The sequence below is a fragment of the Rhincodon typus genome, chromosome 2, assembly GCF_021869965.1.
Source record: "Rhincodon typus isolate 14 chromosome 2, sRhiTyp1.1, whole genome shotgun sequence".
NCBI classification, from domain to species: domain Eukaryota; kingdom Metazoa; phylum Chordata; class Chondrichthyes; order Orectolobiformes; family Rhincodontidae; genus Rhincodon; species Rhincodon typus.
This window is the reverse complement of record NC_063333.1, coordinates 100,272,310-100,298,219: the sequence shown is the minus strand read 5'-3', so window position 1 is coordinate 100,298,219 and position 25,910 is coordinate 100,272,310. Positions and strand designations below refer to the sequence as shown.

The 25,910-nt window shown below is 38.6% G+C and overlaps 1 protein-coding gene across 1 annotated transcript in view; it reads right to left on the bottom strand.

Annotated features, from left to right (window-relative positions):
- The window catches only part of dnah5 (dynein, axonemal, heavy chain 5), a 343,343-nt gene that overhangs the window by 159,680 nt on the left and 157,753 nt on the right, over positions 1-25,910 (bottom strand). The window contains exons 28-39 of the mRNA XM_048608626.1: positions 22,569-22,770; positions 17,252-17,487; positions 16,438-16,656; positions 16,051-16,113; positions 14,274-14,512; positions 12,156-12,396; positions 10,685-10,884; positions 9,369-9,522; positions 7,069-7,232; positions 5,892-6,048; positions 1,595-1,807; positions 836-1,060 (exon numbers count right to left, since the gene is read on the bottom strand). Of these exons, the coding sequence (XP_048464583.1) occupies positions 836-1,060; positions 1,595-1,807; positions 5,892-6,048; positions 7,069-7,232; positions 9,369-9,522; positions 10,685-10,884; positions 12,156-12,396; positions 14,274-14,512; positions 16,051-16,113; positions 16,438-16,656; positions 17,252-17,487; positions 22,569-22,770 (2,313 nt within the window). The remainder of the gene's footprint in view (positions 1-835; positions 1,061-1,594; positions 1,808-5,891; positions 6,049-7,068; positions 7,233-9,368; positions 9,523-10,684; positions 10,885-12,155; positions 12,397-14,273; positions 14,513-16,050; positions 16,114-16,437; positions 16,657-17,251; positions 17,488-22,568; positions 22,771-25,910) is intronic.

The following is a 25,910-nucleotide window of genomic DNA, read 5'->3' as shown; positions in this document are numbered from 1 at the left end:
TGCATTGAGGATAGAAGGTAATTGAGGATAGAAGGTAATGGTTTTGGTCTGACAATATATTTTCATAATTTTCAAAATCTAGAACTCGCTTGCCCAAAAGGTTATATTTGTTGGCTCAATTTATATTTTTAAAACTGAGATTACTAGATAATTACTAAGTAAGGTTACCTGGGGTGTGGGCAAAAGACAGGCAAATTGAATTGGGGTAAAGATTAACTACATTCTGACTGAACAGTAGAACAGGTTTAAGGGACTGAATTATCTGTTCCCACTCCTATAATATTCCCATAGATAACACGATGGAACTGTATGAGCTTTGGAAGTATTAAAATGAAAATAATAATCACTTTTAAAAAATCTTATATAATATTTAACCAAATTTATCACAATGGTGAAAAATTAGATATTGGAATTATTGAATAATCCTAACGACAGACTAAACATACATAGCAGTGGTAAAAACATACAACGACAGGAATGTCTTGCATTCCATCAAATTTTGATTTTATATGTTAAAAATTGTGCCAAAGAGTTCTCACTATTAGTTTAGCTCTAAATTTTCTATGACCAATTTTTTTTGACAGCTGTGTCCAGTTTTTTGTTTTGTTAACCAAATAAAGACGTCTTTCCATATTACATTTTGCTTTTGCTAAAACAAAACAATAAGAGTAAGATTATACTGGGTATCATTGTTGCTTTATTGCTTCATCATTGTCTGTATCTCACCAAAGAATATATTAGGTTTCAAACTTTCTTTTCAGAACCTTTCATCAGTAAAACAATTTTATTATTCTGCTTTCGTCAAAAAAGGATGCTACCCATCTTTAATTCTTACCAGGTCATCAAAGATATCTCGCTGGTGCACATGGATAGTGATAAGGGTCTCATATTTCACACGGTCCATAGCACTTAGGTCTTTTGTTGTCATGTCAATTAGGGTGTTCAGCAAATCTAAGAAAGATTGATTTGTCTTTTGCATGACTTTTCGGTCATATTTGGCATTAGTTAATGCTTCCTCTGAATCTCTTGTCCAGATCATTTGAATTCCAAGCAATCCAACCTGTTGAAGGTAAACTGAAATTTGATATAATCTGAAATAAGAGTACATTTTCAAGGAAAACTATTTAATGCTGAACAGATGTATATAAAGTTCTATAATCTAGCTAAAGAAATGCCATGCTTTTGTAAGTTTACTTCTAATATTTTTTATTTAAGTCTGACCCATTGAACCCATTTAGTTTGAGAAGAAACCTTCTTTAGCTCATAACAGACGGAATTCCAGCATAGCTAGCACCTTAGATCAAACAAGTTTGTAAAGCAACTATATATTAAGAATTTATCTTAAAATATTTCAGACTGTATGTTAATGAAATGATCGTGAAAGAGAAACCAATAATAACTGAAATTCACTGGATCCTCACAATATACAAACGTCCCTAATTGAGTTTTCAGGATAATTTAATAGAGACTGAAATAAGAGGAAATTCTAATAAAACTATCTTTTCAAAGGTTTAATGAGCTTGGTATGAAATTATTACTGGAGTTTGTTCAAATAAATTGAAAATATATTGCGGCCTTTCGATTAGAAAAATACCTGTGCTGGATAAGAGTTAAGAAACTCAACCAGCTGGAAGGTAGTGTCCTGAATACTCATAGATGCAGCACAAATGACCAGATGGAGCGATTTCTGAGATTCCATGAGCAAAGCATTTAGCCAGACTTCTACATTTCCTTCTGCCATGACAGGCTTATCCAATTCAATGGTTTCACCCTCTCGTGAAGAAACAGCCAAAATACGGTCATATACCTGTTAATATATAGCCACATAAATTTTGAGTAGTAACTTAGTAACGTCAACTGGTTGCTAGATGGCCATATGTTAATTTCAACTATTAGAATTAGGATGTTTATCAAAGTGTTATGTCCCAGGACTGTCTCTTTAACTTGGGATAAAATGCAGAAATGAAGGGGAGTCATTGAGCTGTTCTGAATTCTGCCCAATAATAAATTTGAATAACTTGGTTATTAAAGGTTAAAGGGAGACCTGGATTTTGTAATTGGAAGTAAGATGCAAGATATTCATACCTGTAGAAAAAGGCAAGAGTATTTGTAATGACTGCGGACAAACTATTACTCTCCATGAGGTGTCAGGAATGTCAGCTTCTATAAACATGGTTGACTTTAAACTATCTATTGAATTCAACAATAGATGAAATTGAGAGTCGTAGAGGACAGCCAATTAACATTTCTACTTGGTGCAAGTTCACTGTGATTTAAACATGGAAACATAGAAGATAAGAGTAGGAGGAGACTATTTGGCCCTTCGAGCCTGCTCCGCCATTCTTCACAATCATGACTGATCGTCCAACTCAACAGCTTAATCCTGCTTTCTCCCCATAATCTTTGATCCCATTTGCCCCAATTGCTACATCTAGTGCTATATCTAGTTGATACCAAAACATTCAATGTTTTGGCATCAAGTACTTTCTGTGGTAATGAATTCCACAGGCTCACCACTCTTTAGGTGAAGAAATGTCTCATCATCTCTGTCCTAATGGTCGACCCCAAATCCTCAGACTGTGTTCCCTAGTTCTGGACACACCCACCATTGGGAACATCCTCCATGCATCTACTCTGTCTAGTCCTGTTAGAATTTTTAAGTCTCTAATGAGATCCCCTCTCATCCATCTGAACTCTAGCGAAAACAATCCCAACCTAGTCAATCTCTCCTCATACATTAGACCTGCCATCCCTGGAATCAGCCTGGTAAACCTTCGCTGCACTCCCTCGAGAGCAACAGCATCCTTCCTCAGAATAGGAGACCAAAACTGCACACAATATTCTAGGTGTGGCCTCACTAAGATCCTGTATAACTGCAACAACATATGCCTGCTCCTGTACTCAAAACCTCTCGCAATGAAGGCCAACATCACATTTGCCTTCTCTACCGCCTGCTGCACCTGCATGCTTACCTTCAGCAACTGGTGCACAAGGACACCCAAGTTCTGCTGCACACTCCCCTCTCCCAATTTACAGCCATTCAAGTAGTAAATCAACCTTCTTGTTTTTGCTTCCGAAGTGAATAACCTCACATTTATCCAAATTATATTGCATCTGCTATATACCCACTCACCCAACCTGTCCAGATCATGCTGTAGGATCTCTGCATCCTCTTCACAGTTCACCCTCTCACCCAACTTGGTATCATCTGCAAACTTGGAGATGTTGCGTTTTGTTCCCTCATCCAAATCATTAATATATATTGTGAATAGCTGGGGTCCCAGCACCGATCCCTGTGGCACCCCAGTAGTTACTGCCTGCCAATTTGAAAAGGACACATTAATTCCTACTCTTTGTTTCCTCTCTGCCAACCAGTTTCTACTAATTACATCTTCATAGAATTCCAACAGATTTGTCAAGCACGATTTCCCATTCATAAATCCATGCTGACTCTGTCTGATCCTGCCACTGCTTTCTAAATGCTCTGCTATAACATCCTTGACAATGGATTCAAAAATTTTCCCCACTACCCATGTTAGGTTCACCAATCTATAATTCCCTGTTTTCTCTCTACCTCCCTTTTTAAATATTGGAGTGACATTAGCTACCCTCCAATCTGCAGAGGCTGTTCCACAGTCTATAGGATCCTGGAAGATAACCACCAATGCATCCACTATTTCTAGAGCTACTTCCTTAAGTACTCTGGGATATAGATTATCAGGCCCTGGGGATTTATCGGTCTTCAATCCCAACAATTTTCCCGCACCATTTCTGTGTTAATATTGATCTCCCTCAGCTCTTCCTTCTCACTAAATCTTGCATCTTCCAACAATTCTGGTATCTGATTAGTATCCTCTTTTGTGAAGACAGAACCAAAGTACTCAGTTCCTCAGCCATTTCTTTGTGCCCTATTATACATGCCCCTGTTTCTGTCTGTAGGGGACCTACATTTGTCTTTACCAATCTGTTTCTTAAATTGCCTTGGAGATGAGCTTTCAGAGAAGAGTCCACAGCCAGCCAGTGTAGTGTTAGCTCATAGGATGCTCTAAATTATCCATGAAATACCCAAAGTAATGAAATTCTGGAAGATTCTGAGAGAAAGAAAGACAGCATAGGGATAACTACATCTAGTCCTACACCCTGAAACTGAGAAAATGCTGTTTTTATTATATATCATGTCAAAGGCAGGAGGGAGCTCATACTTAGATCGAAGAGATCAAGTATGTGAAGAATTAATCGAGGCTGGAAGATTCAGCGAGCTTTGGCTAGACAAAGGAACGTCCAGGGTAAACATCATAATGAAATTCAGAGATAACAAAGTGTGGAGCTGGAGGAACACAGCAGGCCAGGTAGCATCAGTGGAACAGGAAAGTTCAGAAAACGAAAGGTCCCACCCGAAATGTCAACTTTTCTGCTCCTCTGATGCTGCTGACCTGCTGTGTTCCTCCAGCTCCACACTTTGCTGTCTCTGACTCCAGCATCTGCAGTTCTTACTGTCTCATAGTGAAATTTAGTTTGAGGATTTAAAGTTACCCAGCTCAGAGAGCAAAAAGGAAGCCATTGGGAGCAAGAATTGCCTTTGAGTGATACTGGGAAGATAAAACCAAAGTATCATATGGCTTAGGGCAACTTTCTCTCACAATCGTCCATACCTCACTTCACTAAATATGAAGCCAGGCTTTTGGGCACTTTTCTCAGGAAATCATGTGTTCTGAGAGATGGAAGTACTTGCAGCTGCTGGGACCTTCTGCCATCCATGTCACTGGTATCATATTTAAAACATACTGCACGCCACTTTAGACACTACAAGCTCAAAATGGCCCTTCACACTGTGGCATTCAACCACAACCACAGAAGACATCACCCAGAGGAAAGGAAAGCTCATTCTATGCTTGACAGAAGAAACTCGGAGGTCTTTGTGGATGGGCTAGTGGAAAGGATGTGGACCACCACAGAGGGATAGGATATCCTCATAGGATACTTAACAGCATACCTAACCACAGCACAGTTGTGGGTGCATCATGTCACTGACTGCTGCTTGATTCAAACATAACCTTACACTAAACGGGAGTTGCTTGCCAGATCACTAACAGACAGAGAGCGAGAGCACAAAAGAGACAGAAAGGGAGTGAGTGAGTGATTGATTGTCAACTGCATGAGAATTACGGATAACAGGGATTTTCCTGTCTTTAAATCTGAAAGGACTGCGGATGCTGTAAATCAGAAACAGAAACAGAAGTTGCTGGAAAAGCTTGGCAGGTTTGGCAGCATCTATGAAGAGAAATCAGAGTTAACATTTCAGGACTGGCACGGAAGAGTCACTGGACCCGAAACGTTAACTCTGATTTCTCTTCACAGATGCTGCCGGACCTGCTGAGCTTTTCTATTTTCCTGTATATGGTCTTTTTAAGAAGGTCACTCAAACTAAAATATCTTTCTTAAAGTTATTGGTCTCTACAGGGATTGTAACATTGCTTTAAATTAGTTCTCAATGACCCGATAAGTAATTTAGAGATTATGAATTTCAAATTGATCACTGTAGTTTAGATCCTGTCCTGGTGCAGATTTCCCATCTCTCTGTATGCGATGTCTTGTTTAATTTTCTGAGGCACCAGCAGCACATATTTGATGTATCCTGTTCATTTTTAAGTTCATTTAAATAAATGGTCATAAATTTGTCAGGTTTCATTAAACACCAGTTATCCCCCAGGCTTGATTTTCCTCTATGCGCTACACCAGGTGAATCCTTATGTCCTAGCACAATAATTGACTATCTACCCTCTAATGTCCTAATTCAAGAAAAATCGCAGAATTAATATCAATTTTCTTTTAACATGAAACAATAGAAAAGAAGAATCTATTTCATTTAATTCATTTGTTCTTTGCCTTACCCTATCATGGAAATGGGCAGTTTTGATGTTATCAAAAACATTTAATAGGTGTGCTTGGATAGTGTGGGAGTCCGAAGCCTGACCAAGAATTTCAAGAAGTGCTGGATCAGATACAAAAAAGAACCGTGGAAACAGCAGTCGTTTCTTTTCAAGGTACCTGTAACAAAACAAGATAACCAAAGTGAAAATATCAAAAATCCACATCATAATTCTTATAAAGTCAAGTAACATGTAACCACCCAAGAGTGATCCTCCCAAGGATGGTTGTAGGTTTTGAAAACTTTGCAGTATTTGGACTTCTGCGGGCATCCCACCTATCACAGTGAGCAAGGTGTGATTTGTCAGAAGACTGTAGCAAAGTTACAATAAATATAAAGTGTGAAACTCCAGGCTATTTACAAATGTCAAATCTCATTAAAAAATGACAGTTCTATCAAAATCAAATAACATGGGAATGGAAGAGTGGAAATTAGTCTTTGCCACCAGCCCAAAACAGATGGTAGCTCATCAGGTGTGTGTTACACATCCAGCCTGATGCTCAAAATAGTCAATACAATTGGACTGACTATCACGCCAAGGTTGTAGATTTTGGTTTGTATTATTGCTTAGGGAAATATCCATCCTAACATCCTGGTTCTCACAAGCTAGACGCTCACAACTAGACACAGCACATCTTTTTTTCAATTGAAATGCAGGGCCTAATGGTAGAACATTTCAAGATTTCAAAAGCACAAAAGAAGAATTTTAAGTTACGGAGATAATTAAAGTTGGCAATAGGAAGAAGGGCAGACTAGGGAAGGACTGGAAAACAAAACTAACCATCACATTTAACTTCTGCTTCTAACAAGGTGAAGATTAAAGTTTGATCATTAAGAGGCTTTCATTCAACTAGAGATAACTAATTGAAATATGTTGCACAGAAAAGAATTCTATTATTTAACATTTCAAATTTAAATGAACTAATATTACATATAATAATTTTAAAAGCTGAACAATGAACTAAACAAAATTAAACTACATTCACTTGATAATGGACAATAATTGAACGACATCATCTTCAGTCCATTTCAAACAATTGAGTCAGATATCAAACTTCGAAATCTGGCTCAAATCATTTGACTGGAACACACCTACCTACATCAGTGTAGCTAACAGAAGGATATGGATTGAAGCTTACCCAGTCAAAGACTTCTGACAGATTTCCAGCTGCTCCAATAAATGTGGTAAAAGTTGTCCCATGGTTTCATCACCTACACAGCACTGCACTACACTTGGAGTCTCATGTGCCCGAGTCATGATCTTCACCCAAGATTTGTCAATGTTGGAAAAACGTTTGGCTTCCTTTAATCAGGGTGGAATGAAATTGAAAAAAATTGAAAAATACAATTTTAGCAATTGTGTCATTTTCACATCCCTATATAATATTCACACTATTAGAGGTTAACCATCCAATGTTCCTTGACATCCTTCTCTTGTTTTCATTAGGATGGTTATCCTTAGAGGAGAAGATACTAAGAGAGGACATGATTATGATACATAAAATTATAAGGGGCATTGGTACGGTAAATGTGAAGAAACCTATCCCCTTGATGGAGGAATCAATAACTAAATGGCAGAGATTTAAGGTAAGGGGCAAAGGTTTACAGGAGGTGTGAGGAAAATCTTCTTTCACCCAGTGGATGATGGGAATCTGGAACTCACTGCCTGAAAGTATCGTAGACGCTGCAACCTCAAAACATTTTGGAAGTATTTAGATGAACACTTGTGATGCCAAGGCATACAATCCTATGGGCCAAGCGCTGGCTAATGGAATTAGAATAATTAGGCAGTTGTTTTTGATTGGTGTGTACACACTGGGGTGAAGGGTATTTTTCTGAGCTATAGACCTCTATAAATCCTGCTGTTGAAGTACATAAACTTTGCAATTGACTTTTATAGTTCATCTTATATTTCCTTTCTTTTCTCTTTTGTAACTCTGAAGATACTTGGTCTTCTTCTGCTTGATTTTATTTTTTTCAAATCTTGTTGGTCATGTGATTTTCAGAACAATCTCTACCTATTATTTTTATCTATGATTGGTGATCAGAGAAGTTAAAGAATCCTATCTGGAATTCTTACAAAAATAGTTTTTCATTTACCTGTGTAATTAATAAGTACATATCTTGGCCACAAGCCAGTAGCAAACAGCACTAATCTGATGCATTGTGCAAAAAGGCTCATTCAAAATTGTTTCCTACCCAAAGTAATTTCTCACCAAGCACAATAAGAGGAAGAAGGCACACTCAACCATATGAAAATAATAAACACTATTAACATATCAACACCTCCATAAAACAATGGTATGTACTTCAAAACACTTGGTACAGTACAATGTTATAGAAATTAGCACATAAAATAGAGTAGCTTCGCTTACAATGGTACACTCCTGTGATAACTAATCTCCCAGGAATGGGTCTGCAGAACTGAAGCTAGCCTATGTATTCCAAGAGTAGTGGCTCTATTTTGGTGTTCAACAATAAACAACGTTCCTTTCCAGTAGGGCTTCCTGAGTTATTACAATTTTTTAATATAGAATTTCTTTTTTATAGTATCCCCAGAGTGTGGAATCAGGCCATTACCAATCCTCCGAACAGCAACCCACCCAGACCCACCTCCCTACCCTATCCCTCTAACCCTGCATTTCCCACCTGACCTACACATCCCTGAACACTATGGGTAATTTAGCATGGCCAATCCACCTACCCTGCACATCTTTGGACTGTGGGAGGAAACCAGAGCACCCACTGGAAACCCACGCAGACACAGAGAGAATGTGCAAACTCCACACAGATAGTTGCCTGAGGCTGGAATTGAACCCAGACCCCTGGTGCTTGAGGCAGCAGCGCTAACTACTGAGCCACTGTGCCACCCCTGTCACCACACTTCAGCTGAGGACAGGAGTTGAGAAGGGGAGTTCTCTATGGTAACCTCAGCCAGTGCAGGAATTGAATTCATGCTGTTGGTTCAATCTGCATTGCAAACTAGTTGTCAGGCAACCGAGTTAACCAATTCCCAGATATATACAATACCACTAGGCCATTGCCTCCTCCTACCCAGACACAGCCCCTCCCTATCCTAGTGACCCCATATTTAGCGTGGCCAACATGCACATCTTTGGACTGTGGGAGGGAACTGGATCACCCGGAGGAAACACATGCTGACACGGGGAGAACGTGCAAACTCCACACAGACAGTCGTCCAAGGCTGGAACCGTTCCAGGCACTGTGAGGCAGCAGTGCTAACCACTGAGCTACCATGCTACCCTTAATTATTAGTTTTGTCCACTGCATTTTTTCATTTCCATTGGTAAATTTGTATGCCATGGATTTTGATGGCTTCCACAGAAAGTGGAATTTCATCTCAACAAGAAAAAGTCTGGTAATTTAGGGGATGCGATGGATTTCATTTAAGTAAAACTCCATATAATCACTTCCATACCTTTGGAAGTTGCTTAGCAATATCTCCACCTACAAATACAGCTTCCAAATAAATCCACAAGTTCTGCACAGTCATCCAGTTCTCAATAATATCTGTTGTGTTAGATAGATTGTGGACCCATTTCTGAATCTGTGCCTTGAAAGGTGTATTGTACCTGCCATAAAATAAAGCACAACACAAGCAAATAACATGTATCAAAAGGAACTACATTTGCAGAATTCCTTGGCTACCCCATCCATGTTATCAATAATTTTTAAATACGTGCATATATGTTGAAAGGACTAACATACATTGGGCCAAATCTTCCAATCTCTGGAATATCAGAAGAGATCAAACATACTCTAACACTGAGAAGCACTTCAGGACCCTTCGGAAGTCTAGATGCAGAGGCATCACCGGGAATTGGCCAGACTGTTTCAATACCAATGGGCAAATCATCTGCACCCCAGGGCTCCCCATCAATGTCTTGTACACCAAACTAGAGTTGGAGACTTGGGACATATCTGATGCACTTACCTGAATATATACCCAGTAAACGTTAGGCAGAGTAAAACCAAGTCCATTTCCTACGCAATTGCATCCACCCACACACACAATTGCCCACCCAGATCCCCGACAAACCTCTTTCCCTGATCATTTGACCACACTCATGACCTCCTGACCATGTCTCCAACATCACCAGCTACCTTCCTGACCATCCCCGCTGTCCACTCAACTGCCATCCTGAGCTCCTGATTAACACGCCCCAACCATGCTATTATCAAGACAACCCCACAATCACCAATTCCCCTTACCTAACCAATGACCCTGCCTAAACTGAATACAACTTCATGCACCTATTACCTACCCACTTACCCACTTCACCCACCAACTTCATCTTTTTAACCACCTCACTCACCTACCCACTTCACCCACCTACTTCCACACCTCCCCATTCATTCATACACATCCATTCATTTAGATACATTAATTCATTCACACGCAGGCTGGATATTTAAAATAATACGGTAGCCTGTGCCAATAAAAAGGGGCATGTCTTGTCCTCCCACAACTCCGTTACAATCCGACAGAGTTCCCTGAGGATGCTGACTCCACATTTCTAGAACAGCCAGGATTGGAAGATCCCAGTAGAAACTCAGAGCAGCATCAGTTTGGGGAAATCTACGGATTCAGCAGAAATCCAACAATTTCCGCTCTCTGGGCAATATGGGCTGTTATTTAATGATTTGATAAAAGTATCTAAATCAAGCCATAAAAATCTGTTTTTATGGTTGCCAGAGACAAAGTTATGCATAAGGCGTCTATGCACTGCTTACCTGTTGCTCAACAGTGAACCCAAGATCATCAGACTGTCATCCATATTAGCAATGAGCTCTGCTGTACTGTCTCCCCTCAGCAAAAGCTCGCCACGTGTTTTGAAGCTCGCAAAAGTGAATGTTTTGCTATCCCATTCTGCTATAACCTGCTTCAATTTCTGCTCAATGTCTTTTTCCTTCACTGCACTAATGCAAATGTCCTACAAGGAAAAAAACTGACAGCTGCCATAATGATGCTTCAACTGAAAGGTCTTGCCAGTTTGTGAGAAATTTTAAGTCCAAACAAAATGCAAACATGAAACGACTGTTATGCAATTAAATATTATTCAAATATGCATAATTACATTTTCCAGTCCTACTTTCAATTTTAAAGAGCTTACATTTTAAAAAAATGGCAATTATGTGGACATTGGACATGACATATGCAAACGGTTAATAGTATAAACTTTATTCTAGAAGGAACTGAAGTGTTTATGTATTTGTCAAATATATTTTCAAGTTAGCACCTGGTCTTTACTGACCACAAACTAAACTGTGGTTACTTGAGAAATTGTTTACATATTCCCGAGCTTCACTGATGCTACTGTGAACCAAGCTTAGTCCACATACACCAGCACTGTGGAAACACCCTTCCAAATATATCCCTGGAGAGATTTTCCTGGCTTCCATAAGCCCAACTACAACACAATAAAAGTTAGTAATTCTATAGAGGGAGAAAGCAAACCTGCATTTTCCTTATCCCTGTTCACCAGTAATAACGTAAAGCAGTGAATATCTAATGCCAATGTCACTATCCCACTTGCACATTAATCTTTTCTTCTACAAAAAATACTTTAAAATAAATTAGTAGATTAGGTCAGAAACATCTGACATGTGTCTTCATTCTTCTATTACATTTTAGGCTTTGGTGTTTTCATGCCAATAAAACATGGAGTAAATTTGGTCAATCTAAGTCACTCATGGCCACAACAGAGTTAAGTGCATTATGGAAAATTTAATGTTTAAGCATTATGATCATAGTACAATCCAATATTCAGAATACGTTTTTAGATCCTTTACTAAATTTTGTCAGATACTTCACCTTCTTTCACAAAAATGTAAGGGTCTAATTATTTATATTTTTTCGTGTTTTAATTAACCCTGACAATAGAACTTCTTCCAAGGTCATTCTGTTTTTTGTAAATATCTGGATAACTTCATGGTAAGGAGGTCCAGTAAGGATAATTAGGAAAATTAATGGATATAGTGTACATCATTTGTAAAATACGATAAAGGTATTATGCCAGAAAACTGTGTATTCAAATCTTGAAAAGATATCTCTAACAGACGATCTTAAAAGTGGGTGAACTGCCCATGATCTTTACTTTTGATTTTTATTTTTATCCAATGCCAAAATTAAAATATTCATATTCTTCTCTTAAAGATATGCATCTTACAAAAGTAATCCACTTTTTAAACATACAACTAATACCTCAATTTCCTCTTTATATTTCAGTATTGAGGCTTCCATTATGTTTCTGAGCTTGAAAGTTTCACTTTCTACATCAAAATTGTGTCCTGTGGTTTCTGAAATTCGCTTCCAATGCCGTAACATCATAGCCTTGTTTGACATATGCTCCAAGAGTGGACAACACTCATTGAAATCATCAATAGTTTGCTTGAGATCCAGGAACGCCTTCCATTCTTTCAAAGCCCGAGGAAGCTTACGACATCTGAAGTACAAAAAAGAAAACTGAGCCATAAGTAGTAGACAGTCAGAAACACTCAGAAATATGTTTATAATTTTAGATTGCTACTTATAATATTACAGGTATAAAAAATATTTGCTTGAGATTATAGTAGTGTTGAATAAGCGAATAATCTTGTTTTGGTTCAAGTGCTGTTATTAAACACTTTGCTGTCATATTTTGTGTAGCATAAAAGGCAGAATGCTTGCAGATTCCCATTTATCGAAAATCTGGATTTCTGGCCATTTGATTATCCAACAGGGCATTCACCCCAAATATGGAGAGGCGAAGCATCATGCCCGGAACTCAAATAAAGCTTGCTCTCAACAATATCATCAACGTGTCTTTTGGGAATTTATTGTAAAACAAGCTAAAAGATTTTCTAACTGACATAATAATTGAAATGATAACCCTCGAAAATCTGGATTTCCGGCCATTTGATTATCCAACAGGGCATTCACCCCAAATATGGAGAGGCGAAGCATTATGCCCGGAACTCAAATAAAGCTTGCTCTCAACAATATCATCAATGTGTCTTTTGGGAATTTATTGTAAAACAAGCTAAAAGATTTTCTAACTGAAATAATAATTCAAATGATAACCCTTGCATTTTCTAAGAGAAAGTGACTATTTTGTTTTACAATATATTGGAAGTTAATGAAACTGAGCCATAACGTAAAACATGGCAATACTGGCCTGATTAATCAGAATGGCCATGGCAGTAACTTGACATTTTAGTCAAAGGTGTGTTTATATTTCTTGCAGCAACAGCAACAGCCTAAAAATCATGTCATAAGGAAGAAAAAAATTCTAACAGCACAGGGATGAAGCAGCAAGATTTTAAAAATATTGAACTTCTGAGATCGTCCATTAAAATAGTATCATTTAATTGTTCTGTATATAACCAGTAACCCATCCCCCATAGTTCTCATTGATCAGAAACTGAAAGACAAACAGAGCCAGCAGGTTCCATTGTTTAACTATACTGTTAGATTTGTAGGAGTCTTATTCTTTACTGTGCTACAAATTTTTAAAAAATCAAACAATCACTACTATGGTTAGCCACTAGAGGACAAGATATACCTGTCATTAAAGTATTGTGCTTCACATTATAAATACAGTTTCATTTTCAATACAAATTATATCATGAAGATTTGCAGGAGACATGCTCATGTAGTAATGTGGCATTTAATTGCAACACCAGCCATCTTTATGATCTTTCAATAATGACACCTTTCATTTTTATAGTCCTTTTAATGTAATCTATGTGCCAATGTGCTTCATGGAAACACAGGGAAAAATGGATACCAAGCCAATAAAATTTAACTAGGAGAGATCAAACACTTATTTAAGAAAGAAGACTTGACAGCATAAAAGGAGTTTATAGGGAATTCCAGTGAGTATCATGTACACTGCTGAAAACCACAAGCAACTGCAGGACAAAGTGTAATTTGGATGCAAAATAGGATTGATTAGGACAGGAATGGAGACACAAGCAGCTAGAACTTATGAATAGTGGAAGATTACAGATATTGAAACACCACTGGAGTATTCATTGTTAAAGTGATAAAAGCCTGTATAAGGACTAGAGTAGCAAACCACCTGAGGTAAGGGCAGATATAAGCAAAATTATGCAGACAGAATTAAGCAGTCCATGTGATGTAAAGTATATTGAGGTCAGAAGCAAAATACAGGTAATTTAGTTCCTGAAGGTTTTTAACAATGAAAGAAGCAGAATATCTGTAGCTAAATGAATAACTTATTTAACAATATGTTAGAAAGCCTTATATGCATGAGCAAAAACCTGCATACTTAAAATAACAAGGGACAAAACATCAGTTCTTCCAAAAGCTAATATTTACCTGGCCTGAAATTCCATAAGTTTATTGTTGATTTTTTCAATGTTGACCTCTGACCACAGGTTGTCATAATAACTGCTGACTGTATTGATCACATTGTTGTACAACCCATATAGCTTTTGAAGTAAAGTCAACTGTTTCCTTATTTCCAGCAGTTGAGGATACTCGGTGACAGACAAGCCAAACAGCTCCTCACCACCTGTATAAGTGATGTACTTACGAAACAGGTTGTCAAATTGATTCTGGTAGCAAAACAAAGTACACAAGTCCTAAATATTAATAATTCGATGGTCAATACATGTGGTAAAAAAATAATTCCCTTCTATGAGTCAGCAATACGACATTACAAACAAAGGCCATTACTACAACATTCAGTTATGTCCGTGAGCAAATTTGTTACCAAAATAGCATCGATGCTGCGTATGGACCTTTCTGGTGCAGATTATACTCAAAGTCATTTCTGGTAGTTACTAGCACAGATGCAGGGAGCATGCAGAGAAGAAAATTGTGACATAATTCAGCTGATTTCACATCAGCAGTGCCATTTTAAGTTCAATGCTCCAGCCAATAATTTTTCTTAACCTTGCATTCATGCATTCAATTACAGGATGGACTAGTGTTACTCAAATGCATTACAAACTGCTTTCAGGTTAGATGCTGAATGATTTCCTCAGACTGTTGCTAAGCAGCAAGCGGTGGTTGACAATCTTATTTAGAGTTGCTGAAGATGACAGAATGTGGGGTGGAACATGATGAAGCCTTGGGCTCTGACTTCAAGTGTTCTGCATGGACAACTTGGTCCCAGTCAAAGGTGCTGTAACTTCCATCCCCACCCTGGCCTGTTGCATGACCAGGAGACTGACTGGAGGCGGCACAGAGGACAGTAAGCTATTAATAGAGAAAGGAGATGGAAAGAGAGAATGGCTCTCTGTAAGAGGCTGTATTCTCCTAATCCCCTCTGGAAGTACTTTGTTTTTGTTAAACTTAGTGAGTAATAATGTGAGACATTTCTGTTTCACTATGGGTGCTAGCTGGAAGCTTCTATCTCCTACAACAGATATACTGCCTCAGAGCAGGGTAAGGACAACTCATAAGTTGTGAGAGTGACTGAGACCATGAGGTTATTTGCACCAAGTTACCTCCTGGCTCAAGTGGGTGATATTTCCATCTCCAGTTTGTCTTCCACCATTGCCTGAGGAAACTCAATGAACAGCTGGATGCAAAGAGGTAGCAGTGTGGAGCAAGCATACATCTCAGCCAGGACAGCAGGCAGGATACCACAGTGAAGAATGCCTTTAATTGCATACACCGCAACACGTAGGTGAGCATTAAGTAGTGCTAGCCTTGCAAAAACCTGTTGAGTTGTGAAGGCATTCAATGGTACATTTGGCATTGACTGCACAAAGAACATGACAATAAACAGGCAGCATTAAGTTTGCCTACTCTCTGCATTGGAAGGATCCAACACAGTTCGACCATACATTGTGATTTCCCGAAACTATATTTGGGATGGATCAAATATTTTCCCCTTGCATTTCTGCAGAACAATGAAATGAACATTGTAAAAATGTATTGTTCCCTAGCATCTGCTGTCCATTTATTTATCTACAGGGTCAACAGTCAGTATAACAAATACATGACTGATCTAGCAAATAAGGGTTTGAGAGTTTAAAATACGCTACAATGATTTATGAAATTAAGTTCAACAAAAGTTTGGAAGCAGGGGCCTATTTTTAGTAAAACATTCATAAAAGCTATAACCATAACAAAGAGAACATACCTGAAAAATTACGAGTCTGTCACTAGCATCCTGTGGTGCCAGGCCTATAACCATTGGTCCTTCCTATAGTAAATAGAAATAAGGCTTAGTCATTTATAGTTAAGTAATTATGAAATGTTCGAATAGGTATGGTATCAAAGTGCTAATCAACAAGTGATTACCATATAACATTTATACCTTTGGAGCTATGTTCAGAGAATAACGGTTTTAAATAAATCATTCCATATTTCTAAAACTTGGAAAATCAGCAACTATTTTATGGTTTTAAAGTAGATTTCTTGGAAAGGAAATCCTAAACAAATTTTATATGAAGAATATATTTACATTTATTTCAGTCTGCAGAACATAAACATTGACTCACTCATTCTAATTGTTGTTTCAGCGTACCTTTTCATAATCTCCATAAAACTCATTGCAGTCATCAATGAATATCTGCACATTGTTGATCAATTCTCCTCTGAAATTTGGCTGTAGGGCAACTAGTTCATTCTGAATCTCACTTGCACGCACCAGCAGTTTTTCCCAAGTGTAGCGAAGCGTGTCTACCTTCTCTATCTCTTCCTGAGCCACAAGCAATTCATATTTGTTTAACATTGCATAGGATTCCTATTAAAATAGCAGAAATAGTTTCACAGGATAATTCAATCTTATATAATGGCTGTGGATAGCCAGAGGATACAAAAAAATTGAAAATAGTAATACATGAAGAACTACATAGGGAAAAATTGAATCGTGGAGTTATTTTAATAATTGTTATAGTCCACTAAAAATTGTACTTCAAAAATGCCCAGCAATAGTGTGAGCAGAGAACAACAAATTGCAACTTGTAGTTCACATGCATTAATTCATTTTGTTCCCAATTAAAAAGAATTATACTAACAATTTGCTCTTTCTAAATCATGCAAAAAGGGAGGATGAAATTATGATTTATACCAGCCATTGAAACAAACGAAAAGCTTTCTCTTTTACTTTTGTGGCACTAAAATCACAGTATGGCACTTTAAATTGTACAATATAAAGCATCTAATAAAGAAAATTAAACATAGGTGCTACACATTTTCAGGTGACACTAGTAAAGAAATCTATTTTGCACAGTCCTTAAGAACTATCAGCATTCAACAACATCATATATAGAACGTTTTTCTCATATAAGCATCATGTTAAGGGAATTAAGAATTTCTAAACTGAAACAAAGGTTTACCTCAATGGGTCCTACTTGAAAGTCAATGGAAATTTGTTGTTCTCTTATTTCTTTAAGTGCAGCCATGGCAATTCTAATATCATCCAAATCCTTGATAGGCCGATTCAATTTTTTGCTGACTTCATCTATAAATGTAAAAATGTTCTCCATCTCCGTTTGATACTTTTTATTGCAATGTCGACCCAAATCAATCATCCAAACTTTGGTTTCCGAAGTTAGTGCCATCTTGAGATCAGCTGAAAAATGCAACAACTTTTAACATTCTGCTTATAAGGAGCAAATTACATTACAGGCCTCAGATGATTTGGAAAACATGCTAACCGATTACATGCACCCAGACCTCCTATATTCAGATCTGCATTTAGATTATCTTTAACGAAGACTGAAATTTGCATTATGTCTGAATCTGACTCATGCAAAGACACAAGTCAAACTGATAAAGTTTATTGACAATACTACTTGGGTTAGATTATTTTGTTTTTTGGTGTCTCGGCCAAAGTGCTGAGAAATCAATTAGAAATCAAAACTGGATTATTTCTCAAAAGAACAGATGATCCAAATACCGGTTTAATACACAGGCAAAAGGTTACTGAACAGGATTTCTGCTCCTTACAAAACTACTGTGCAGTATCATTTTCTCAGAAGAACATATAAAGATTGCAAACTTCTAACAGTGTCTTATTTAAAAAACAACTTTGTTATGATTTTTATATTTATCCCCTAACTGCATCTTCATAGAGTTTAATCATTATTTTACTTTTTATATAGTGATTTAGATATGATTTATATTTTATTTCATTTTTTTGCTGTCAAAATTCCACAATCTGATCGGCTGTTCAATCTACGTGCTGCTTACTCTGTTGCTGGATACTACAGACCCTCTATGGAAGGCACCAAAGTAAAGAAGTTGAAAATGAAGAAGTCTTAGTTTCAGGTACTAATATTTTCATGGGAAACTTTATGGGATCAATACAAAGTGCAATTCTTTCACTACTCATTGCAAAATCTGGTTATTGTTGCTCTAAACATAATGCTAAGAACTCATTAAAAATATTTGTAAGTGAATGTTTTTTAATCACAGCAAAAAATTATATTTGTAAACCAGATCCCATCAATTTCAAAAGCCATAACTGTCTACATTGGGATCCACTTCATCATTAAAGTTTTCTCCTACTTGTCCAGAATTCTATGCAATGCATGGACCATGCAGAAACTCAAAATTTCCCGCACAGATGGTATACACGTTACCCTTTTTAAGTTATCAAACATGCATAGCTGCACAAAAAAAAGTCCCAAGCACTTAAACAAATCACTTGTGCACTACTGAAAAGATTAGGAAGTGTGTTGATACTATGTAAGCTTTTACAAAAGGAATATGTGACTCCCAAGAACAAGAAAAGTCAAATTATGGTACTTTCCATGTGTATCCTTTGTCAAAATTGAGGACAGATTTTGTTTTTCATTTTGTAGCTCCAAGAGTTCAGAATGCCAATATGATTACACAATACCTGGCATAATCTTTAAGGAAAATACAAAGGGGAGACTTATTTGTAAAAGTCCTTGCTCACAGAATTCTGAGAAGAAACTGCCATAAAAATATGAATGAACTGTACTCTTTCTTGGGATGTGGGCATTTCTGGCAAAGCTGGCATTTACCATCTAATCCTAATTACCATTGTTGCCGTCCATCTGACCAAGGAAGGACTTCTCGGATTTCCACCCAGTAACACAGAAGGAAATAACAACACAGACTCAAGTGTAATGGTGACATAAAATGATCTATTGATTGTTAAATCCATTATCCAATTTAATACATGGGATTTGTGTGGACTAAACAGTTTTAAAAAGAACCAAAGTTATGGAGTTAAAATGGCCAAGGGTATCACTTGACACACACAGGTTGGCCATTTTAAAAACAACATGGATCAAAGAAAAGAGTGACCTGAAATTAACATTTTATTCCAAAGGCAACAAAACCAGTCAGCCCCTCCTCCATCTCCCATTTGATTAATTCCATTAAAAGAACACTCACATTTTGGAGATGGAAATTCATCTATGATTATCAAGCCTGAAAACATAACTTCTACAGCATGGAATGCACAACCAGCTTATATTTCAAGGAGTTTTCTGAGGGAGAGCAGGGGAGGTGGATTACAGACTGCATACTGAACACAGGCTGGAAAATGTTCTCCCTCTCTCTCTTGCCCTCTTTCCCCCTTCCTCTATTCGTGTGCCAAAACTGACTGGAAAGAAACGTTAGGAAGCCAAAGACATTATTATTATTCACTACTGCCAACAGTCCAAGAAACCAGCTATCCCATTGAATATTGTTGGAGCTTCATTCATCCGGGCAATTAAAGGATATTCTATCGCACTCCTGATTTGCGTCTGCTGGGAGTCAGGAAATGAATTACTCATTGCAGAATTCCCAAACCTCTGAGTTGCTCTTATAGCCAAAATACTTATATGGTTCTTTTTTGTATTCGTTCATCGGATATAGCATAACTGGCTAGACCAGCATTTATTGCCCATCACTATTTGCCATAGTGAAGTGGTGGTGAGCTGCTTTCTTCAACCACTGCAATCCATTTGCAGTAACAGTATCTACGAGGTTATTAAAGAGGCAGTTCCAGGACTTTGACCCAGCAACCCTGAAGACAATTATCTTTCATTTAAGGATGGTTTGCGGCTTGGAAGGGAACAGCTAATACCTTCCAAATGCTAGAAGTCAGATGACACCAGGTTATAGTGCAACAGGTTTATTTGAAATCACAAGCTTTCAGAGCATTGCCCCTTCGTCAGGTGAAGTGAGAGAGAAGCATGCAGGCACAGAATTTATAGGCAGAGAGATCAAGGGAGTGAGATCAAAAGATCATACAAATGGTGTAAGTGGAGTGTCAACAGGCCAAATAGTAGGTCTCTGCAGGTGATCAGAGCTGACGATTGATGAGTTGAGCATCGTATCCTGTTCTTATGAAGGTATCCTTCAAAATCTTTAGATGTGTGTCACCTTCCTCCTCATCTGAGCAAATCCTGTGTACGCGCAGGGCTTGTCAACAAGTTTCATCCCACCATCAGACTTACTATGGACTACTCTTCAGAATCAATCTCATTCTTAGACACACACATCTCCATCAGGGACAGACACCTCAGTGCCTCACTCTACCGCAAGCCCACGGCTAACCTCACGATGTTGCACTTCTTTAGCTTCCACCCTAAACATGTTAAAGAAGCCACCCACTATGGACAAGCCCTATGCATACACAGATCTGCTCAGATGAGGAGAAACATGATGGACACCTAAAGATTTTGAAAGATGCCTTCATAAGAACGGGATACGATGCTCAACTCATCGATCTCCAGCTCTACCATGCCACAGCGAAAAACCGCAATGACCTCCTCCAAAGACAGACATGGGATATGACTGGTAGAGCACCCTTCACTGTCCAGTACTTCCACAGAGCGGAGAAACTATGCCATCTTCTTTGCGGCCTTCAACATGTCATCAATGACGATGGGCATCTCGCCAGGATCATTCCTACAACTCCAATTCTTGCCTTCAAACAACTACAAAACCTTAAACAGACCATCATTCACAGCAAACTACCCAGCTTTCAGAACAACATCGACCACAACACCACACAAACCTGCTAAGGCAACCACTGCAAGACATGTCAGATCATCGACATGAATGCTACCATCACACGGGAACACCACCCACCACAGATACAGCAGATACTCATGTGACTTGGTCAGTGTTGTCTATCTCATACAGGCAGGCAAGGATGTCCCAAGGCAGTGGTATGTTGGCGAGACCATGCAGACGCTATAACAATGGATGAATGGACACCGTACAACAATTGCCAGACAGTAATGTTCCCTCCTGGTCAGGGAACACTTCAGGAGTGAAGGACATTCAGCCTCCGATCTCAAAGGCAGACTTTGAGGTACACAACAATGCAGAATCGTCAAGCAGAAACTGATATCCAAGTTCTGTACCCATGAAGACGGCCTCAACAATAATCTTAGGTTCATGAAGCGTTACATGTAACCCCACCACACTGTTCTGTATTTGTAAAATGTTCCTTATTGACCTGTTTTGACACCTCATCTTAATAAATTGTTACGACCTCTCTACCTTAATTGGTTTGTACACTTTTGGATTACTTATTCCTTTGGTTAGACCCTCGGCATGCGACTTTTATACCAATTGTTTTATTCTAGTCATTTGGTTTGACTCCAGCACCACCTTATTTTTAATTTTTCATAATTATCTCTCCGCCTCATTTAATCAGATAGTAGGTTATCCCAGAGATAGCAGGAACTGCAGATGCTGGAGAATCTGAGATAACAAGGTGCAGAAGCTGGATGAACACAGCAGGCCAAGCAGCATCACAGGAGCAGGAAGGCTGACGTTTCGGGCCTAGACCCTTCTTCAGAAAAGTAGGTTATTATTCAGCTGTTGACACTTTAATCCCTCCATCTGACACTCCTGATCACCTGCAAAGACCTACTATTCGGCCTGTTGACACTCCACGCTCACATCATTGTATGATCATTTGATCTCTTTGCCTATTGATCTCTTTGCCTATAAATTCTGTGCCTGTGTGCTTCCCTCTTACTTCACCTGACGAAGGGGCAATGCTATGAAAGCTTGTGATTTCAAATAAACCTGTTAGACTACAAACTGGTGTTGTCTGATTTCTGATTTTGTCCACTCTAGTCCAACAATGGCACCTCCACATCTTCTAGATGCTAGTGATCATGGTTTTAAAAGTTCTGCCTAAGGAACTTTGGAGAATTTCTGTAGTGCATCTTGCAGATGTTACAAGCTACTTGCTGCTACTGAGTATCAGTGATGGAATGCATGACTGTAGAGATGCTGCTAATCAAGTGGGTTGTTTTGTCCCTTGTCCAGTTAAATGACTGCTTAATGATAACCCTCAGGATGCAAATGGTTGCAGAATTCAATGATGGTAACTGCACGGATATTGAATTAAAAATATCATATTTCATACCCGAAAACAGCCCTACTAGCTTGAGCCTCTTCGCTACTGAACAATGTGGATGAAGTTTCAAACTGAAAAGAACACCTTAATATCCAATAAAAGCACACCAGTAATAGAAAAAAACTGCCAGGAATAGTGTCTCAAAAATGGTACACTTACAAATGTCTGTTCCCAGTAGCTACTCACGCATGAAGTAAGTAAAACATCTCAAATTTATCATGAGAACCAAATCAAAGAAAATACCCATTTTCAAGCCTTTTCCTTTAGAAAAAATATATAATTTGTTTCAATAAAACAGACTGCTTTACCAGTGTAAAGTGCCAATGCTCCAACGCAAATATATTCCAGCTCAGAATTTATCTTTGATTCCAAGTCCCGAAAATAAAGAATCTGTGATTCAAACTCAGATAGCAGAGGACTCCGTTTCATAAAGTCTTGAACGGCCTCTTCCTTCTCTCTCTGCCAGATATGGTGATAACATTTGAACTGATCCAGAGCAGTAAAAACCTCCTTAAAATAAAGTGAGAAATACAGTTTAGCATATGGGACTGAGAAAATATTGTTATGCTTGCGAGATACCTGATGCATCATGAAGTTCATTTTAAAATGGTTCAAGACCATTTGACTTGTTCAGGTGGATACTGAAGATACATGGCACTATTCAAAGTTGAGCTGCTAAGCCCCCCTGATGTCCTAGCCAATGTTTATTCCTCAAGCATCAACATTTTAAATAGTTCTTCGACTCTATTATTTGTTAGAAGTTGCTGGATAGAAATTGGGTCATTTCCTTGATCAACAACTGAGACTGCTTCAAATAATTACTATTTGCAAAGTGCTTTGGAACATCCTAAAGAAAGGACATAGAGATGTTCCTTAATCCTCTCTTTCTATGAGTAAGCTTAGCTGCTCACTTTATAAAAACATATGAAAAACACCTTAATCTTATCTACCTATTATTCTTCAAACATTTCAGGCTACTGCAGTGATCTAATGTATCAAATTATTAAATCATAAGACCGTAAGAAGTATAAACAGGAGTAGGTAATTTAGACCCTCAAGCCTGCTCCACCATTCAATGAAATCAAGGTTGATCTGACAGCCCTCCTTTCCACTTTCCTGCATTTTCTCCATAACCTTTAATTCCTGCACTGATCAAGGACCTATCTATCCCCGCCTTAAATATACACAAGGAATCTGTCCCCACAGCCTCTCTGTGGAAAGGAAATCCAAAGAGTCACAACCTTGGAGAAGAAATGAATTCTCATTTCTGTCTTAATTTGGCACCCCATTATTCCGAGACTATGCCCTCCGGTCCTGGACTCTCTCATGAGGGGAAGATTCCTCTCAGAGTGTATCTTGTCAAGGCCTTTGTGAATCTTATTTGTTTCAATGAAATCACCTCTCATTTTTCTAAACTCCTGTGAGTAGTCCCAATCTGTTTGGCCTTAGCTCATAAGACAATCCCTCCATACTACTGATCATCCTAGTGAACCTCCTTTGAATGGCCTCCAATGAATTGATATCTTTCCTTAAATAAGGGGACCAAAACCACCTCCAGGACTTCAGACATGGTCTCACCAGCACCTTGTACAGTTGCAGTAAGACTTCCCTATACTTACATTCCAACCTCCTTGAAATAAGGGCCATAATTCCATTAACCTTCCTGACTATCTGCTGCACTTGTGTGCTAGATTTCTGTGTTTCATACACAAGTACCCCCGTCTGCCTTTGTGATGCAGCTTTCTGCAGTTTTTCTCTCGTAAAATAATATTCTGTTCGCTCGTTCTCTTTTCCAAAATGAACAACTTCACATTTTCCTACATCATACTCCATTTGCCAACTTATTAGCCACTTACTCAACTGATCAACATCACTCTATAAACTGTTTGTACCCCTCTCGGAACCTGCCTTTCCAGCTATTTTTGCATCGTCTGCAAATTTAGCTACAGTACATTCACTTGCTTCCTCCAAGTCATGAATATATATTGTAAACAGTTGTGATCCCATCACTGGTTCCTTTGGAATCCCAATGGCCATGGGTCACCAATCTGAAAAAGAACTCCCTACTAGCCCCCCTGCTGATTCCTTCCCCTTAGCCAATTCTCTATCCATGCCAATACACTACCTCCAATATTGTTGGCTCTCACCATGACAACCGTTTGTGAGGTACCTTGTCGAACGCCTTACAAATACAACACATTTACTGGGTTCTTCTGTATCCACTCTAGTTGACACTTCATCCAAAAACTCTAATAAAGTTTTCAGAAACAATTTCCCTTTCATGAAGCCATGCTGACTCTGCTTGAATAGATTATGATTTTCCAAATATTCTGCTATTTATTCCTTTATGATTGATTCTAATACTTTTCCAAAAATTAACGTTAGGCTATTCGGCCTACAGTTACCCACTTTCTGCCTCCCTCCCTTTTTGAATAGGGGTGTCACATTGGTAGTTTTCCAATTCTCTGGTACTTGTCCAGGATCCAATGACTTTTGAAACATCACAATTAATGCATCCACTATGTCTGTAGCTACATCTTTTAGGATCCTAGAATGCAAGGCAACAGGGCTAAGCCACTTACTTGCCTTTAGCCCCATTAGTTTACCTACTCCTACTTCTTTCGTAATGGTGATGATATTTAATTCTTATATTCTTTAGAATTAATCTTAGCTATACAGAAGATTGTGGAGTTGGAGGGGATTACAGAAATGGAGTGGCCAGGCAATAATGGAATTTGAATTTTAAAATTGAGGTGTAACAGCCTTGCATCTGTGTAGGTCAGGGGGCACAAGGGTGATGGGTGAAATGGACTAAATGCATGCAAGGACATTGATAGTTCAGTTTTTAAGAGTTCATCAAGCTTGTAGGAGCAGTAAAGTCAAACACTGGGACCAGCATCAATGAAGGTTTCTGCAGCAGACCAGCTGGAGAGAGAGGATGGAATCAAGCCATGTTATGAATGTGGAAAAATGTGTCTTGTCTTTACCACTCAGCCTCTAGGCTCACAGTCTGCTTATTGCCTTAATATTTGGCACAGACATAAAGCTAGGAAACTTGTCATGGTTTACAGCAGTCCTCAGTCAAATCAAGGAGGGTTGCCTTCAGTCAGAGGTTCTTGGGACAGTTAGTCAACGGCATCCTCCAATACCAGACAACAGGCTTGGACACAGTCAGTCACACACTTGGGGCAGTCAAAGTCAGTATCCTCTCCTCATCAAGAATGAGGAGCCAAAGTTCGGGCAGCCCACCATTCACTCTATCTGCTCTATTGTGGGCTGTTGTCCTCCTGGAATGAGATAGGAGCTGGTATTAAATAAAATGAAAGTTGGTGGCACAGCTGTTACTATTGGTACAGGTGGGAGCTAACCTGAGCGAGTCAGTAGGCACGGCAGAGGGCATGCATGGTTAGTGCAGTCAGGAGTTGGGGCGGATAACAGCAAGTGAGGGAAGATGTTGCTGATAATAGTGAGAGTGTTAGAGCATGAGTCTTACTGGGAAGTGGGTACTGTAGTAGAGATAGAACAACTTTGAAGTACCGGAGGGAAGACTGGAGAATGGCACTGGCCTTTTTCCTACATGCTATGCATTCCTTAAGACAGCTGAGACTTCACTGAGAGAGATAGTAGGAACTGCAGATGCTGGAGAATCC